This window comes from Oncorhynchus masou, chromosome 19 (assembly GCF_036934945.1).
Source record: "Oncorhynchus masou masou isolate Uvic2021 chromosome 19, UVic_Omas_1.1, whole genome shotgun sequence".
NCBI lineage: Eukaryota > Metazoa > Chordata > Actinopteri > Salmoniformes > Salmonidae > Oncorhynchus > Oncorhynchus masou.
Window position 1 is genome coordinate 34,314,774 of NC_088230.1, and position 19,022 is coordinate 34,333,795.

At 40.2% G+C, this 19,022-nt stretch overlaps 1 protein-coding gene across 1 annotated transcript; it reads right to left on the bottom strand.

Annotated features, from left to right (window-relative positions):
- Positions 1–1,931: 1,931 nt before the first annotated feature.
- Positions 1,932–14,925, bottom strand: LOC135506217 (cholesterol 24-hydroxylase-like). The gene is made up of 15 exons (XM_064925733.1): positions 14,665–14,925; positions 14,337–14,414; positions 14,173–14,254; positions 13,250–13,323; positions 12,942–13,028; positions 12,701–12,839; positions 12,327–12,440; positions 11,883–12,045; positions 11,581–11,646; positions 9,418–9,490; positions 9,240–9,324; positions 8,153–8,263; positions 7,260–7,348; positions 2,821–2,887; positions 1,932–2,646 (listed from the first exon to the last, which is right to left on the bottom strand). Exons 1-15 carry the CDS (start codon positions 14,811–14,813, stop codon positions 2,491–2,493), a joined length of 1,533 nt encoding a protein of 510 aa, XP_064781805.1. The 5' UTR covers positions 14,814–14,925; the 3' UTR covers positions 1,932–2,490.
- Between the last annotated feature and the right edge of the window lie 4,097 nt (positions 14,926–19,022).

Consider the following 19,022-nt stretch of genomic DNA (forward strand, 5'->3'; position numbering starts at 1 on the left):
AAAACTAAGTTTAAATGTAGTTGGCTAAGGTGTATGTAAACTTCCAACTTCCACTGTACATGTACATATTCTTATTAATCTCTTTACATTTGTGTGTATAAGATAGTTGTTGTGAATTTGTTAGGTTACTTGTTAGATTTTACTGCATAGTTGGAACTAGAAGCACAAGCATTTCGCAACACTCGCATTAACATCTACTAACCATGTGTATGTGACCAATAACATTTGATTTGATGAGGCTAGCATAGCACCTTCTCTGTTGAAATTTGAGACGGTCTATACATGTACATGAGGCTAGTAGCATAGCATCTCACTCTCTACCGAATACTGGTGGTGACGTCAATACCTCACATCGGATATTTAAAAATGTATTAAAATAGCGAGATGTATCCACCAATCCAAAGAAAGGAATAGGAGGGATCTTCACAGCCCACCATTCCGCCCTGTGGACAACGAATCCCATTGTTAGAGCGGAGATGCAGGCATCTCATCACTATATCCAGTATCTGTGCTACTAGTCTACTTGTCCACTTTTAAAGCTGCAATATGTCACTTTTTGGGCGACTCGACCAAATTCACATAGAAATGTGAGTTATAGATCTGTCATTCTTATTGTCTAAAATGACTCATCTAGAGGTATTTTGTATTTGTGTTTATTATGGATCCCCATTAGCTGCTGCCAAAGCAGCAGCTACTCTTCCTGGGGTCCAGCAAAATTAAGGCAATTTATACCATTTTTACAATACATTCACAGATTGCACAACACACTGTGTGCCCTCAGGCCCCTACTCCACCACTACCACATATCTACAGTACTAAATCCATGTGTATGTATAGTGCGTATGTTATCATATGTGTGTGTGTGTGTGTGTGTGGGTGCATGTGTCTGTGCCAATGTTTGCATTGCTTCACAGTCCCCGTTGTTCCATAAAGTGTTTTTAATCTGTTTATAAAATCTAATTTTACTGCTTTCTTCGGTTACTTGATGTGGAATAGAGTTCCATGTAGTCATGGCTCTATTTAATACTCTGTGCCTCCCAGTCTGTTCTGAATTTGGGGACTGTGAAGAGACCTCTTGTGGCATGTTTTGTGTGGTATGCATGAGTGTCCGAGCTGTGTGCCAGTAGTTTAGACAGACAGCTCAGTGCATTCAACATTTCAAAACCCCTCATAAATAAAAGTAATGATGAAGTCAATCTCTCCTCCACTTTCAGCCAGGAGAGATTGACATGCGTATTGTTAGTATTAGCTCTCTGTGTACATCCAAGGGCCAGCCGTGCTGCTCTGTTCGTAGCCAATTGTAATTTTCCTAAGTCTTTTTTTGTGGCACCTGACCACACGACTGAACAGGTGGTCAAGGTGCGACTAAACTAGGGCCTGTAGGACCTTCCTTGTCGATAGTGCTTTTAAGAAGGCAGAGCATCGCTTTATTATAGACAGACTTCTCCCCACCTTAGGAACTACTGCATCAATATGTTTTGACCGTGACAGTTTACAATCTAGTGTTACTCCAAGCAGTTTAGTCTCAACCTCAATCTCAACTTGCTCAATTTCCACATAATTTAGTACAAGATTTAGTTCAGGTTTAGGGTTTAGTGAGTGTTTGTTTCAAATACAATGCTTTTAGTTCTAGAAATATTTAGGGCTAACTTATTCCTTGCCACATACTCTGAAACAAACTGCAGCTCTTTGTTGAGTGTTGCAGTCATTTCAGTCTCTGTAGTAGCTGACGTGTTGTAGTGTTGAGTCATCCACAGACATAGACACACTGGCTTTACTCAGGCAGTGGCATGTCGACAGTCAAAATTGAAAACAGCAAAGTCTTATGGGTGTAAACATGATACAAAACATGAGAATGAATGTTCTTGGTTTGTCTGCAGGTTCACAGCGACACCTTGTGGATAAAAGTATTGTAATCTTCTGGAGCTCAGTGATGTTTGGTCAAATATTTTATTAACATTTTGTAAATTCACTCCAACAGAGGCACTGTGGTAATGTTGATTAGGAAGTTCATCAAAGAAGTTAATATATACTTTATAAATCTCTTTATATTATGTGATAAATGCTATACTGCAGAGTAACCTTTATATTATGTGATAAATGGTATACTGCATAGTAACCTTTATATTATGTGATAAATGGCATACTGCATAGTAACCTTTATATTATGTGATAAATGGTATACTGCATAGTAACGTCATGATAAGGGTAAATTAACAGCATGCAATCGGTACAAATACAAACACTCCTATGTCAAGTCTGTCCTAGTTACTCTCTTCATCACAAAGAACCGATATATTTAAGATATTATTTCACCATTGATAAAAAGAATAAACACAATTGTTCAAAAGCCATTTTCATAAAAAATAGCTAGATATTTGAATAAGGCGCTTCATTGAAAGCAAGAGATAATTTGCTCCACTAGGAAGTATAAGAAATAAGACAAGTATGTTATAGAGAAGTGCTAGTCATGTTCAGGTCCCAGTCAGGTCAGGCTGCGGGTGTCTGTCCTCTGTGTCTGATGTTACACACCACTCCACTCTTTGGTCTCAAAGACCCAGTGTCCAGGATGTCAAAGGACTGGCCAGGCAGCAGGCTGAAGTCAAACCTCTGGAACAGCTTGGCCATCACTACCTTGGCCTCCATCTGTGAACAACAGATCTCTTTAAAGGATGACAAATCTGGTGTGCTCAACTATAAAAAAGTATATATTGGAGGCAGAAGTCCAGGAGTAATCTAACTAGGATGGATAATAGGATCAGCAGAGAACAATCCCAAATAAAGTTGTTTCAATGTATTTCATACGGACAGTCTGCTCACCTGTGCGAAGCTCTGTCCCAGACATGAGCGTGGTCCCAGGGAGAAGGGGTAGTAGCAGTAATAGGGTCTTCAGGACAGAAACAAACACAACATGTCTGTTAGCTCTTAAAGAGTGACTGAACGCACAGAGTCCAAATGTGTTTTTCTGTTGCTCATTAAGATAAACTAGATTGTTGTTGTTTGTGCCCCATGAGACCAGGTGGTGTAAAGTACTAAGTTCATCCCTGTTGCCTCTGATTGGGTAGACTCACTAAACACAAATGCTTCGATTGTAAATTATGTCGGAGTATTGAACTGTGACCCTGGCTATCCGTAGATTAAGAAAACAAGAATATCGTGCCGTCTGGTTTGCTTAATAAATAAGACATTTTAAATGATTTATACTTTTACTTTTGATACTTGAGGACACTTAAAACCAAATACTTTTCGACTTTTACTCAAGTAGTATTTTACTGGGTGACTTTCACTTTTACTTGAGTCATTTTCTTTGAAAGGCATCTTTACTTTTACTCAAGTGTGAAAATTGGGTGCTTTTCCCACCACTGCATGAGACACCATAAGAACAAAGCCAGTATCACTTCCTCAAAATAGTCCAAGTTAACTCAAGAAATCTGCAATTAATTCTGTTTTTTGTCGACAAGGTTTTAGTCGCGCAATTTTACATCTAGTTAAGGTGTTTAGTGCAGTATTTCTCAAGTAAAAAATGCGCTACATGTTGTCTTTTGTAAACAAAGTCCGATCCACTGTTCTGCCATCGGATAGAGCGTAATCACCACAGCTGTTTATCCCTCCGTGTTAGTGGGCGAAATCAAAACCCAACCACCATGTAAGTCATGACGAACTTTCACTTCATGACCAAAAGTAGCCCTTTCCTGCAATCACTGATCAAAAGTGCCGTCTTTGGCCTCATGGGTGGAAGATTATTAATATGTTTCATAAATTCATAATTGATATACACTAACGTTCAAAGGTTTGGGGTCACTTAGAAATGGCCTTGTTTTTGAAAGAAAGGAACCATTTTTGTTCGTTAAAATAACATCAAATTGATCAGAAATACAGCGTAGACATTGTTAATGTTGTAAATGACAATTGTAGCTGGAAACGGCAGATTTTTTATGGAATATCAACATAGGCGTACAGAGGCCCATTATCAGCAACCATCACTCCTGTGTTCCAATGGCACATTGTGTTAGCTAATCCAAGTTAAAATGTTTAAAAGGCTAATTGATCATTAGAAAACCCTTTTGCAATTATGTTAGCACAGCTGAAAACTGTTGTTCTGATTAAAAAAGAAATAAAACTGGCCTTCTTTAGACTAGTTGAGTATCTGGAGCATGGGTTTGATTACAGGCTACAGGCTCAAAATGGCCAGAAACAAATAACTTTCTTCTGAAACGCATCAGTCTATTCTTGTTCTGAGAAATGAAAGCTATTCCATGTGAGAAATTACCAAGATTGCCAAGATCTCGTACAATGCTGTGTACTATTCCCTTCACAGAACAGCGCTGAACAGGCAGTTAACCCACTGTTCCTAGGCTGTCATTGAAAATAAGAATTTGTTCTTAACTGACTTGCCTAGTTAAATAAAAATATTAGAGTGTCTAGTCTGAGAAACAGATGCCTCACAAGTCCTCAACTGGCAGCTTCATTAAATAGTATTAAAAAGTATTCAGACCCCTTCACTTTTTCCACATTTTGTTAAGTTACAGCCTTATTGTAAATGGATTCATTTGTTTTTTCCCCCTCATCAAAAGTTTTTGAAATGTTTGCAAATATTACATTCAAATAAGTATTCAGACTTTGTGCCGTCAGTACTCAGTACTTTGTTTAAGCACCTTTGGCAGCGATTACAGCCGTGAGTCTTCTTGGGTATAAGCTTGGCACATTCTCCCATTCTTCTCGGCAGATCCTCTCAAGCTCTATCAGGTTGGATGGGGAGCGTCGTTCCACAGCTATTTTCAGGTCTCTCCAGAGATGTTAGATCGGGTTCAAGTCCAGGCTCTGGCTGGGCCACTCAAGGACATTCAGAGACTTGTCCCAAAGTCACTCCTGCGTTGTCTTGGCTGTGTGCTTGGGGTCGTTGTCCCGTTGGAAGGTGAACCATCGCCCTAGTCTGAGGCCCTGAGCGCTCTGGAGCAGGTTTTAATCAAGGATCTCTCTGTACTTTGCTCCGTTCATCTTTGCCACAACCCTGACTTGTGTCCCAGTCCCTGCCGCTGAAAAACATCCCCACATCATGATGCTGCCACCACCATGCTTCACCGTTGGGATGGTGTTAGGTTTCCTCCAAACGTGACACTTGGCATTCAGGCCAATGAGTTCAATCTTGGTTTCATCAGACCAGAGAATCTTGTTTCTCATGGTCTGAGAGTCCTTTAGGTGCCTTTTGGCAAACTCCAAGTGCCATGTCATGTGCCTTTTACTGAGGAGTGGCTTCCGTCTGGCCACTCTACCATAAAGGCTTGATTGGTGGAGTGCTGCAGAGATGGTTGTCCTTCTGGAAGGTTCTCCCATCTCCACAGAGGAACTCTGGAGCTCTGTCAGAGTGACCATTGAGTTCTTGGTCACCTCGCTGACCAAGCCCCTTCTCCCCCGATTGCTCAGTTTAGCCGGGTGGTCAGCTCTAGGGAGAGTCTTGGTGGTCCAAAACTTCTTCCATTTAAGAATGATGGAGGCCACTGTGTTCTTGGGGGCCTTCAATGCCGCAGACATTTCTTTGGTACCCTACCCTAGATCTGTGCATTGACACAATCCTGTCTCGGAGCTCTATGGACAATTGCGTCAACCACATGGCTTGGTTTTTGCTCTGACATGCACTGTCAACAGTGGGACCTTACATATACAGGTGTGCGTCTTCCTAAAAAAAGAATAATAATAAATAAATTATTTTACCTTTATTTAACTAGGCAAGTCAGTTAACTTCTTCGATATAGGGGGCGCTCTTTTAATTTTTGGATAAAAAAACGTTCCCGTTTTAAACAAGATATTTTGTCACGAAAAGATGCTCGACTATGCATATAATTGACAGCTTTGGAAAGAAAACACTCTGACGTTTCCAAAACTGCAAAGATATTATCTGTGAGTGCCACAGAACTTATGCTACAGGCAAAACCAAGATGAAATTTCAAACAGGAAATGGCCCAGATTCTGAAGGCGCTGGGTTCCAATGTCTACACTTTCTGTCGTTTCCCCAAGGTGTCTGCAGCATTGTGACATATTTGTAGGCATATCATTGGAAGATTGACCATAAGAGACTACATTTACCAGGTGCCCGCTTGGTGTCCTCCGTCGAAATTATTGCGTAATCTCCAGCTGCGTGCATGTTTACATTTTCTTCAGAGGAGAAACACAACTGCCACGAATGATTTATCATCGAATAGATATGTGAAAAACACCTTGAGGATTGATTCTAAACAACGTTTGCCATGTTTCTGTCGATATTATGGAGTTAATTTGGAAAAAAGTTTGGCGTTGTAATGACTGAATTTTCGTTTTTTTTTTTTTGCCAAACATGATGAACAAAACGGAGCGATTTCTCCTACACAAATAATATTTTTGGAAAAACTGAACATTTGCTATCTGAGAGTCTCCTCATTGAAAACATCCGAAGTTCTTCAAAGGTAAATTATTTTATTTGAATGCTTTTCTTGTTTTTGTGAAAATGTTGCCTGCTGAATGCTAGGCTAATGCTATGCTAGCTATCAATACCTCTTACACAAATGTTTGTGTAGCGATGGTTGAAAAGCATATTTTGAAAATCTGAGATGACAGTGTTGTTAACAAAAGGCTAAGCTTGTGAGTGAATATATTTCTTTCATTTCATTTGCGATTTTTATGAATAGTTAACATTGCGTTACGCTAATGAGCTTGAGGCTATGATTACGCTCCCGGATACAGGATTGCTCGACGCTAGAGGTTAAGAACAAATTCTTATTTTCAATGACGGCCTAGGAACAGTGGGTTAACTGCCTGTTCAGGGGCAGAACGACAGATTTGTACCATGTCAGCTCAGGGATTTGAACTTGCAACCTTCCGGTTACTAGTCCAACGCTCTAACCACTAGGCTACCCTGCCGCGTCCATTAAATTCAATTTACCACAGGTGGACTCCAATCAAGTTGTAGAAACACCTAAAGGATGATCAACGGAAACAGGGTGCATCTGAGCTCAATTTTGCAAAAATGTCTAAAAACTTTTTTTTTTTTCCTTCGTCATTATGGGGTATTGTGTGGAGATTGATGAGAAATTATTGTTTAAATACATTTTAGAATAAGTCTGTAACGTAACAAAATGTGGAAAAAGTGAAGTGGTCTGAATATTTTCTGGATGCACTGTATGCCAGTTTCAACGAGATGTTGATTCTCGAGTTCAGTTCTGCTTTAATCAATTCAAATGATGTAAAGAAACAATAAAACAATGAAAACGTATCGTGTGACTTACTTGGCAGCGTCTGGATGGAACCTCTCTGGGTCAAACTTCAGCGGGTCCTCAAAGAACTTATCCAACCTTCCACAGACATACGAATTGAACTGTAAACAAAAGATTTAAGACACTTTAGGAAATAAAATAAGTACACCCACACCCAAAATAGTTAATCAGGTGTTGACTACACTGTTAAGATGAAGTTCATTGTAACACCAAAACTGTTTCAATATGCTTTGTGTTGTAGTCACGACAGACAAAGATATATAGTTAAGCAAACTTTACTAGGCATGTTGTCAACCAGCACATTAATTAATTAAGTAAAAACTGGTTTCCGTTTCCTGAGTAACATCAATATTGCTACATTAACTAATGACAACTGAGCTGCCACCAACTTGAAGGAGACGAAACCATATCTTTGCTGGAGTATTGAAACACATGACACGGTGTGTTGTAACACCACTAAATCAAATATTGTGCAACACCTTGCCAGCGACTGGGAGCACTAACAGAACAGGTTGAACAAACTACTTTGGTGATTAGATCCCTTCTCTTTTGTTGTCATTTCCTTTGTCTATGTGGGAATGGGTGCTGTCCTCATTGAACGTCAAAACATTTTACATCCAAACACCCAGATTTCAGCTTAGGTGCACTACCTTTCATGGTTTCATTACACGATCATGGTGTTTTGAGAAATTCTATGTTTACATTCTATGTTAACATAAGAAAAGTCAATGATACAATGATGCTACATTGAGGTATGAGCCATACTGGCTTAGACAAGGATACTGTATTCCTCTACCACATTGAGGTACCACAGCGTATCACATGTTAACACCACAACTAAACATAGAGATATTATCATACAACAGTCATCACTCCTCCACATTGTTTTTGAGGTGACTACTCACGAAGCATGAGACTCCTGCTGGGATGGGGATGCCGTTGATGACGATGTCGTTGGGGATGAAACGAGAAGTGCCTGGTGCTGTAGGGTACAACCTTAGAGTCTCCTTCAAAACCTAACGGGGGGGGGGGGGGGGATGATATGAATCAAACACAACATGCTGATTAATTGACGATGTGAAGAGTTACCTTATCTTTTCGTCCTAAACTTGGTGCTCCGGTACTGTTTGCCATGCGGTAGCAGAGAGAACAGTCTCTGACTTGGGTGACTGGAGTCTTTGACAATTTTTTGGGCCTTCCTCTGACACTGCCTAGTATATAGGTCCTGGATGGCAGGAAGCTTGGTCCCAGTGATGTACTGGGCTGTACACACTACCCTCTGTAGCGCCTTCCGGTCAGATCCCGAGTAATTGCCATATGAAGTGGTAATGCAACCGTTCAGGATGCTCTCGATGGTGCAGCTGTAGAACGTTTTGAGGATCTGGAGACCCATGCAAAATATTTTCAGTATCTTGATGAGGAAAAGGTGTTGTCGTGCCCTCTTCAGAACTGTCTTGGTGTGTTTGGACCATGATAGTTTGTTGGTAATTTGGTGATGTGGACACCAAGGTATTTGAAACTCTCGACCTGCTCCAATTCAGTCTAGTCAATGTTTATGTGGCCTGTAAGGCCCTCATTTTCCTATAGTCCACGATCAGCTCCTTTGTCTTGCTCACATTGAGAGAGAGGTTGTTGTCCTGGCACCACACTGCCAGGTCTCTGACCTCGTCTCTATAGTCTGTCTCATCGTTGTCAGTGATCAGGCCTACCACTGAGTCATCAGCAAACGTAATAATGGTGTTGGAGTGGTGAACAGGGAGTACAGGAGGGGACTAAGCACACACACAAAATAGCATATTTCGCTGGGCAGCCATCACCTCCAGCGCCATTCTATCAGCCATCGTACAACATTGTATAACGTACAATATGGTTTCTGTGTACAGATGCCAGTTACAATTCTGAGTCCTTGATCTGGTTTGTAGCTCCATTGCTGTCACTGTCAGGTCAATGACAAGACAGCACACACGAACCTGGGACAGGTAGATAATTTACCTGAGACAGGTAGGTCATTTTCCCCAGGTCGTCAAAGCTGATTTCCTGTTTCATCCCGATGACATCATCCACTTCCTGCTTCACCCTGGAAATGGCAGAGAACGTCACAAACTCAACCAACCTGTTTATTACAGAAATTATCAATACTGAAAATAGAAATGATGAAAACAAGTCCTACTTCGTCAATATCTCTGGCAGTCTTCCCAGTTCCATGACGGAAAAAGCTAGTTGATTGGCTGTTGTCTCTTGCCCTGTCATGATTAAAACAACAAAAGTACTGTGACTGTTGTTTCTTCAAATTTCACTTGAGCTCGAAAAACTATACTACGAAGATCGATTTAAATATATATATACAGTTTAAGTCGGAAGTTTACTTACTTAGGTTGGAGTCATTAAAATTTGTTTTTCAAAAACTCCACAAATTTCTTATTAACAAACTATAGTTTTGGCAAGTCGGTTAGGACATCTACTTTGTGCATGACAAGTTATTTTTACAACAATTGTTTACAGACAGATTAGTTCACTTATAATTCACTGCATCACAATTCCAGTGGGTCAGAAGTTTACATACACTAAGTTCACTGTGCCTTTAAACAGCTTGGGAAATTCCAGAAAATTATGTCATGGCTTTAGAAGCTTCTGATAGGCTAATTGACATCATTTGAGTCAATTGAAGGTGTACCTGTTGATGCCTCTTTGTTTGACATCATGGGAAAATCTAAAGAAATCAGCCAAGACCTCAGTCAAAAATTTGTAGACCTCCACAAGTCTGGTTCATCCTTGGGAGCAATTTCCAAACGCCTGAAGGTACCATGTTCATCTGTACAAACAATAGTACACAAGTATAAACACCATGGGACCATGCAGCCATCATACAGCTCAGGAAGGAAACACCTTCTGTCTCCTAGAGATGAACGTACTTTGGTGCGAAAAGAGCAAATGAATCCCAGAACAACAGCAAAGAAACTTGTGAAGATGCTGGAGGAAACAGGTACAAAAGTATCTATATCCACAGTAAAACGAGTCCTATAGAGACATAACCTGAATGGCCGCTCAGCAAGGCAGAAGCCATTGCTCCAAAACCGCCATAAAAAAAGCCAGACTACGGTTTGCAACTGCACATGGGGACAAAGATCATACTTTTTGGAGAAATGTCCTCTGGTCTGATGAAACGAAAATAGAACAGTTTGGTCATAATGACCATCGTTAGGTTTGGAAGAAAAAGGGGGAGACTTGCAAGGCGAAGAACACCATCCCAACCGTGAAGCACGGGGGTTGTAGCATCATGTTCTGGGGCTGCTTTGCAAGAAGGGACTGGTGAACTTCACAAAATAGATGGCCTCATGAGGTAGGACAATTATGTGAATATATTGAAGCAACATCTCAAGACATCAGTCAGGAAGTTAAAGCTTGGTCGCAAATGGGTCTTCCAAATGGACAATGATCCCAAGCATCATTTCAAAGTTGTGGCAAAATGGCTTAAGGACAACAAAGTCAAGGTATTGGAGTGGCCATCACAAAGCCCTGATCTCAATCCTATATAAACTTTGTGGGCAGAACTAAAAAAGTGTGCGAGCAAGGAGGCCCACAAACCTGACTCAGTTACACCAGCTCTGTCAGGAGTAATGGGCCAAAATTCACCCAACTTATTGTGGGAAGCTTGTGGAAGGCTACTCGAAACGGTAAAATACTAATTGAGTGTATGTAAACTTCTGACCCACTGGGAATGTGATGAAAGAAATGAAAGCTGAAATAAATAATTCTCTCTACTACCATTTTGACATTTCACATTCTTAAAATAAAGTGGTGAACCTAACTGACCTAAACCAGGGAATATTTTTACTAGGATTAAATGTCAGGAATTGTAAAAACTGAATGTGGTTTATGTAAACCTCCGACGTCAACTGTATATTGAAGTGTATATATGTATGTGTGTATATATGAATATATATATATTTGTGTATATATATATATATATATGTCTGTGTACATATATGTGTGTGTATATTTTGATGTGTATATAGGTGTATATATGTATGTGTGTATATGTATATATATATATATGTTTATATGTGTGTGTGTATATATGTGTATATATATGTATGTATATATGTGTATATATGGATGTTTGTGTATATATGCGTTTGTATATGTATACATATATATATATATATATATATATACATATATATATATATACACACACACATATATACACATATACACACATATACATATATATATATACACACACATACATATATACACATAGATACATACATACATACATATATATATATACATATATAAAAAGTATAGCACTTGTTTCAGGGAGACTTACCCGCAATGAAGAATGTCACAAAGTTGTCCAGCATATGCTCCTCATCATCGTTTGCTATGTTTTCCTCTGAAATTATGGAAATATATCAGTTTACAGCATTGAGACAATAGTGCTACTGAACCTCATCAATTACATGACTGTTTTAGCAAACACTTGTCCCACAATGTCACATGCAGAGCCACAGGTAAAAGGTTTCCAATGTTAGCCTGGTCCCAGATCTGTTTGTGCCGTCTTGTCTAGACCAGTGGCAGGAGTTGGCAAGACAGCACGAACAGATCTAGGATCAGGCTACTACAACATGCCTTTGCCAGCCGTCTTGAGGATCTGTGTGAGGATGTCTTTTGGAACGTCCTCTCCGTTTTGGACGGCCATTTTCCTCTCGTTGATCCACTGTCTGCCTGTCGAACGCAGCAGCTGACAAGACTTCTTCACCTCGTTGATGAACTTCTTGTTCTTTGGGTAGAGCTAGAAATATGATATCCGACCATTAATTTAAATCTCACCTGGGGAATTTGACGCTGTAAAATGAAAAATGGTGCATTTAGCCACATCTTACAGGCTTCCTACTTGGAAGGATGGAAACAAGAGACTAGAACAAACTGTTCATGAGTGTCAATTTTTTAAATTGTATTAGTTTCTTATAACACAGGATTTTATCTGATGAAACTGTAGGATTTCAAATAGATCAATTCAATAAGCCATCGTTCTCGAGAAGCATCACTAACATACTAGGTGTCATTATTTACCTGGAAGGTGAAGTCTCTGACATAGTGGACCATTCCCTTCAGACACATCTCTATAGCGTTGGGAAACGGAGAGTCACTCTCCTTCAGCAGATCCAGCTCCACTCCAAACGCCACCTACAGATGAGATAAAAACAGAGGATTGACAACATCTTACAACATGATAAGGTAAAACTCCTGGTTCTATTTATGCTAATTATAGCCAGCACATTGGCTTGGTGAGACTAAATTGTATATAGCTTAGGTAATGAGTGTGTTATAACTGCCTGTTATGACAATTATACTGTCAGATATACAAACAAATGTAGCTTTATAACAGAAAGAATAAAGTGTAAGGGCAGTGTGGGGATCTGAGGGTAACAGGAAGTGACCGTTACCTTAGTGATGACATCCAGTGTCACACAGTTGAACATGTGTTGCATGTTGGCAGCTGTGTTGGTGTCAGCCATGTCCGCCAGTTTATCCATCAGCTTCTCTGCCCTCTCGTTGAACGCACCCATCTGACCCCGCAGGTACCTAACAATACACAGCAATGATAGATGGATGAACAGATGGATGGCTGGATGGATTGATCAGTGGAGTGATCAATGAGTCCATTGATCAATTATAGTGACTTACAGACTGCTGAAGGCAGGGTCCATTATTCTTCGCTGTTTGTACCACTCATCATGATTCTGTGCTGTGACCAGGCCACTTCCCAAAAACCTATGAAGAAGAAGGACAACAGAGTATTTACCCTGAGACTGAATAAACTGACCAGTGACCAAGTTGTCCCGTTTGAATGTCTATATGCTCTGTAGGCTACGCATGGAATAACCAGCATTAGGAGGGATTGTGTTGAAAGAGTTTGTACCAACCAAAACATTGACACAATAAATAGTAGTAGGAAGTATATTTAGATAACATGAATTATACAGAGGACTCACCTCTGTCCAAACAGGTTGAAGAGACGCTTGTAGACCTGTGGGGCTTTGGGGTACTTAGGTGACATCAGGACTTCCTGTGGGGACAAAGAAAAGTGTCCGTTTGGTTTGAAGGGGAATTGGGGTAATGGGATATTTTACTGCACTTTCATTTCAGAAATTAACATGGTCAAATGTATGACTACACTAATCTTGGTTAACCCAGAACTAAAATCTTGCTTAATTTGGTCAGGTGTTTACGTAGTCAGTTCATCAGAGATTATATAATTAGTTATTTTACACAGCACTTTCATTTCAGAAATTAACATGGTCAAATATATGATTACACTAATCTTGGTTAACCCAGAACTAAAATCTTGCTTAATTTGGTCAGGTGTTTACGTAGTCAGTTCATCAGAGATTATTATTATTGTTATTATTATTATTATTTGGGGCGGCAGGGTAGCCTAGTGGTTAGAGCGTTGGACTAGTAGCTGGAAGGTTGCAAGTTCAAACCCCTGAGCTAACAAGGTACAAATCTGTCGTTCTGCCCAAGAGCAGGCAGTTAACCCACTGTTCCTAGGCCATCATTGAAAATAAGAATTTGTTCTTAACTGACTTGCCTGGTTAAATAAAATTTTAATTATTAGTTATTTTACACAGCACTTTCATTTCAGATATTAACATGGTAAAATATATGACTACACTAATCTTGGTTAACCCAGAACTAAAATCTTGCTTAATTTGGTCAGGTGTTTACGTAGTCAGTTCATCAGAGATTATAATTAGTTATTTTACACAGCACTTTCATTTCAGAAATTAACATGGTCAAATATATGATTACACTAATCTTGGTTAACCCAGAACTAAAATCTTGCTTAATTTGGTCAGGTGTTTACGTAGTCAGTTCATCAGAGATTATAATTACAGTCATTTCACAGGTTTACCTTGGTGGTATCAGGACAGGTCACACACAACATCACAATATGCAAACCGTTGATACGGTACACTGGTCCATAAGTCTCAGCCCTGTCAAAGATAAAATATATCTTTATTTATTGTCCCAGAATAAACAACACCTGATGCAATGTGTGTGTAGCATTCAACAAACCATTCCAGAAATTTGTCGTGGACAACTCGACCATTGCTCATCTCCCTCAGCATGGTTGGGGAATGACCAAATATAAAACTGGGGGAGAACAAGAGACGGGTTAATAACTGAAAAATAAGAACGTTATGACACGAGTGATACCTTCACCAAGTGAAAATGAAAAAGACAGGTGAAACAGCGACCCTGACTGCTGTTGAGGTCAACTTTCACCTACTGTAGTTCCTTATCAACAAATCCGATGCGTTATGGCGTTACTCAATATAGTTGAATCTAACATTTAGCTAAAGCATTTTAAAATAAATATTCAAGTTACATCATACTGACTCACCTATCCCTTGGTGGTCCCGGTATGTGATCATATTTCAGATGAATATATTTTATGTAAAGACAAAAACAGAGAAATGCGATGAAAATCAATCCAAGCAGGCAAATAAGCAAATAACCGATCCAACCTGCAAAGAAAGAGAAAAGTGCCATATTTCCGAAGACTAGATAGCTCGAAGTGACGTTGCAAACCAGTTATGTGGGCGTTGTTTTTGGGACGGAATTTGGTCACCAGTAGTACTAGTAGTAGAGAGGCATGTGTGAAGCGAGAGGGTTTACTCTGCATAAAATACGTCCACGTTAAGCAGATCGTTAATTATTAATTATTTTTGGCTGCGGTTCTGCATTTTCTGGAACCCCACTTGTATGGAGCAAGATAGCTGCCAAAAGGTTGAAAATCCACATGGAAATTGTTAGGATTGTCAGAAAAGCCATGCGTGAAACATGAAATGTAAACTTTAAAATAGACCTGTAAATGTACAAACCCTATGTTCCGACTCTGAATGAACATTTACACGTTGAATGATTACTTTACAACTCCCTTCACTCGGTTATAGATCTTTTAAATACAGATCATTCAGGAAATTATTCAGACCCCTTCCCCTTTTCCACATTTGTGACCCGTTTCAGGAAACTAGTCACATGTCGCAGGTCACTACTTAACAGGAGAGCCGTTTGAAAGTAAACATATTATTCTAATCAAAATGTGTTTTTGGGCAGAAATGCCTTCTTGAACATGTGAACTTTCATGTGCCTTACAAACAAACTTGTATGTCATCTGTAAATATGAATGAAATTGTTAAATTGCGAGCCTAGTTTGTTTAGCCACAGAAAAAGTTGACAACCTTCCCGCAAGCCATGATAGACTGAGATAATGAGTGGGCTGGAAATGCCGAGAGATGAGTTTGGATTTGTCTGCCAAATAGCACACTTCTGTCTATTTGAGCTGGTCAGTATGTCTAGGTAATCCTGTCTAACTCAGATTGTTTATTCATTTATCTATTATGTAGTAAAACTGCTTAAATGTTGCTCACCACTTTCTGGAGGACCAAGTTTTGAAATTAGCGATAATCGAGCATGATAGCTAAGGAGATGGAGAAAACACCTGTCTCCAGATTACATCTTCAAACTAAGGGCAACCATGGCATCCGACATGAGATGTGTCCATCCATGAATGATGTGCACTGATAAAATACTCTAGCTCGCTACATTTTCAGATATTACACGTTTCTAATTTTGACAGAAAGTGGTTTCATTTCAAGTTAAAGTGTACTATTAGCTAGATAATGATAGCTGGCTGGCTCGCTATCTAATGTTACATTTATGATCTAATTATTTGTATCTCAGAGCCATTTGCTTGGCTAGCTATAGCCTAATATTAGCTAGTTAACATTGAACTTGGTTGGTTAGATACCTGCAGATTCATGCAGGGTAGTAACATCATGAGTTGGGATTATGGTTCAGTATTTACCGAGCTAGCTAGCTACATGACTTAACAAAAGACTCCACTATGCAAGTAACCATTTCTGTGGCGTTTGTAAATTCAGTCTGGCCATCTTTCAGTGCACTCTCATCTGAGTGTGCCAGAGCACAGAGTAACTGATGAATTTATGAACACTCACACGTTCAATATGAGTAAACGTCGGCAAAAAGCGTAATTAAATTGTTGCCAGCAGCACAGTTACAGGCACCAATGCTCTGGATAACATGAAAACAGCCTAACCCGCTCTGCTTGGGCGTGTAATGTTTAGAGTGGGGTGTTCTCTCATTTGTGTCTGGAAGTAGCTAGCAAGCTAGCTAATGTTAACCAGCTAGCTTGTGTGCTTGAGTGCCGTTATGAGGTCAGAACGTTTGGATCAACCCTACTCACCGGCCAGAGCGTACGGTGTGCGCTCTGAACCTCTCAGAAAGCTAAACTCTCTGAATTTACCAACGGATAATCTGACAGCACATTTGCAGTCACCAACTCTCTGGATAACATAACCGCTTAACCAGCTCTGCTGGGGCGAGTAATGTTCATTGAGCTGTTGTCTCATTTGTGTCTGGAAGTTCGCTTGGATGCTTAACTGCTGTTGTTAGTACAGACTGCTCAGATCAACCCTTAAAGAGATGGGTGGGGCTAAATCTTAAGAGGGTGTGAACGATGCTGAATGGGTGTAGTCAAAAGGAAGCTCTTCAGTCGGCACCAAAACATGCAAAGGCCATTTTCTCAAAAGTGAGTTTACAAGTTTATCAACTTTCAAAGCAGAATTACTTTCCCATTGTTCCTCAACTGTAGGGTATGATATACCACTTTGTAGCTCTGAGTCTACTTTTATCCAATGTAAAAAACAAAATTTCATTTGACCCGGTTGGTCACATTTTGTTACGTTACAGCCTTATTCTAAAATTGATTAAATTAAATGTTTACCTCATTTATCTATACACAATAACCCATAATGACGAAGCAAAAACAGTTTTTTTTTTAAATGTAACCCCCCCCCCCACAGAAATACCTTATTTACATAAAAAACTGAGCTCATGTGCATCCTGTTTCCATTGATCATCCTTGATGTTTCTCCAACTTGGAGTCCACCTGTGGTACATTTCTTTGTTGGACATGATTTGGAAAGGCACACACCTGTCTATATAAGGTCCCACAGTTGACAGTGCATGTCAGAGCAAAAACCAAGCCATGAGGTTGGAGAAATTGTCCATAGAGCTCAGAGACAGGATTGTGTCGAGGCACAGATCTGGGGAAGAAAGCCAAAGCATTTCTGCAGCATTGAAGGTCCCCAAGAACACAGTGGCGTCCATCATTCTTTAACAGAAGAAGTTTGGAACCACCAAGACTCTTCCTAGAGCTGGCCGCCTGACCAAACTGAGAAATCGGGGAGAAGGGCCTTGGTCAGGGAGTTGACCAAGAACCTGATGGTCACTAACAGAGCTCCAGAGTTCCTCTGTGGGGATGAGCGAACCTCACAGAAGGACAACCATCTCTGCAGCACTCCACCAATCAGGCCTTTATGGTAGAGTGGCCAGACAGAAGCCACTCCTCAGTAAAAGGCACATGACAGCCTTCTTCCTAAACAAGATTGAACTCTTTGGCCTGAATGCCAAGCGCTATGTCTGAGGGGAACCTGGCACTATACCTACCGTGAAGCATGGTGGTGGCAGCATCATGCTGTGGGGATATTTTTCAGCGGCAGGGACTGGGAGAATAATCAGGATTGAGGCAAAGTACTGAACGGAGCGAAGTACAGAGAGATCCTTGATGAAAACCTGCTCCAGAGTGCTCAGGACCTCAGACTTGGGCAAAGGTTCACCTTCCAACAGGACAACAACCCTAAGCACACATCCAAGACAATGCAGGAAGGGCTTTGGGAAAAGTCTCGGAAGGTTCTTGAGTGGCCCAGCCAGAGCCCAGACTTGAACCGAATCTAACATTTCTAGAGAGACGTGAAAATAGCTGTGCAGCGACGCTCTCCATCCAACCTGAAAGAGCTTGAGAGGATCTGCAGAGAAGAATGGGAGAAACTCCCCGAATATGCGTGTGCCACGATTGTAGCGTCAGACCCAAGAAGCCTTGAGGCTGTAATTGCTGCCAAAGGTGCTTCCACAAAGTACTGAGTAAAGAGTCTGAATACTTATGTAAATGTATTATCAGTTTTCTATTTTTTATAAATGAGCAAACTATTATTTATTTTTTTACTGTTTTTGCTTTGTCGTTATGGGGTATTTTGAAAATGTTGGAATAAAGCTGTAACGTAACAAACAAAAAAAGAGGCAAGGGGTTTGAATAGTTTCCGAATGCACTGTCCAGGCTGCATCACATCCGGCCGTGATCTGGAATCCTATAGGGCAGAGCACAATTGGCCCAGCGTCGTCCGAATTTGGCCGGGGTAGGCCGTCATTGTGAATCAGAATTTGAAACTGACTTGCCTAGTTAAATTAAAGGTTAAATTAAAAAAATATATATTAAAACTGTATGTACATACTATTGCCAGTAATGTGGCATCTGCAAAGGACAAGAACCGAATGTAGCAAATTGAATGTAACTAGTCGAATGTAACGTAAACTCACCCCACCCCATTCCGTACAAATGTGCGCAACGGCAACATTCAAACGATGCTCCAAAGAAAACTCATGGGACTCTAGCGACTGTGTTGACGTCAAATCGGGGGGGTGAACTAGATTTCTATTCAAGCGTTGATTGACATGGTAAGGGCTCTATAGTATTGGAGAAAAGTTTTTTTTTTTTTTTTAACTGAGGTGTCATGTCGTAACGTAGAGCACGCATAAATAAACAATTTCTGTCTTACAATCTCTCTCCATCAGGTGTAGCACTTCTATCATGATTTAAAAACAAGAAATTGACAGTGA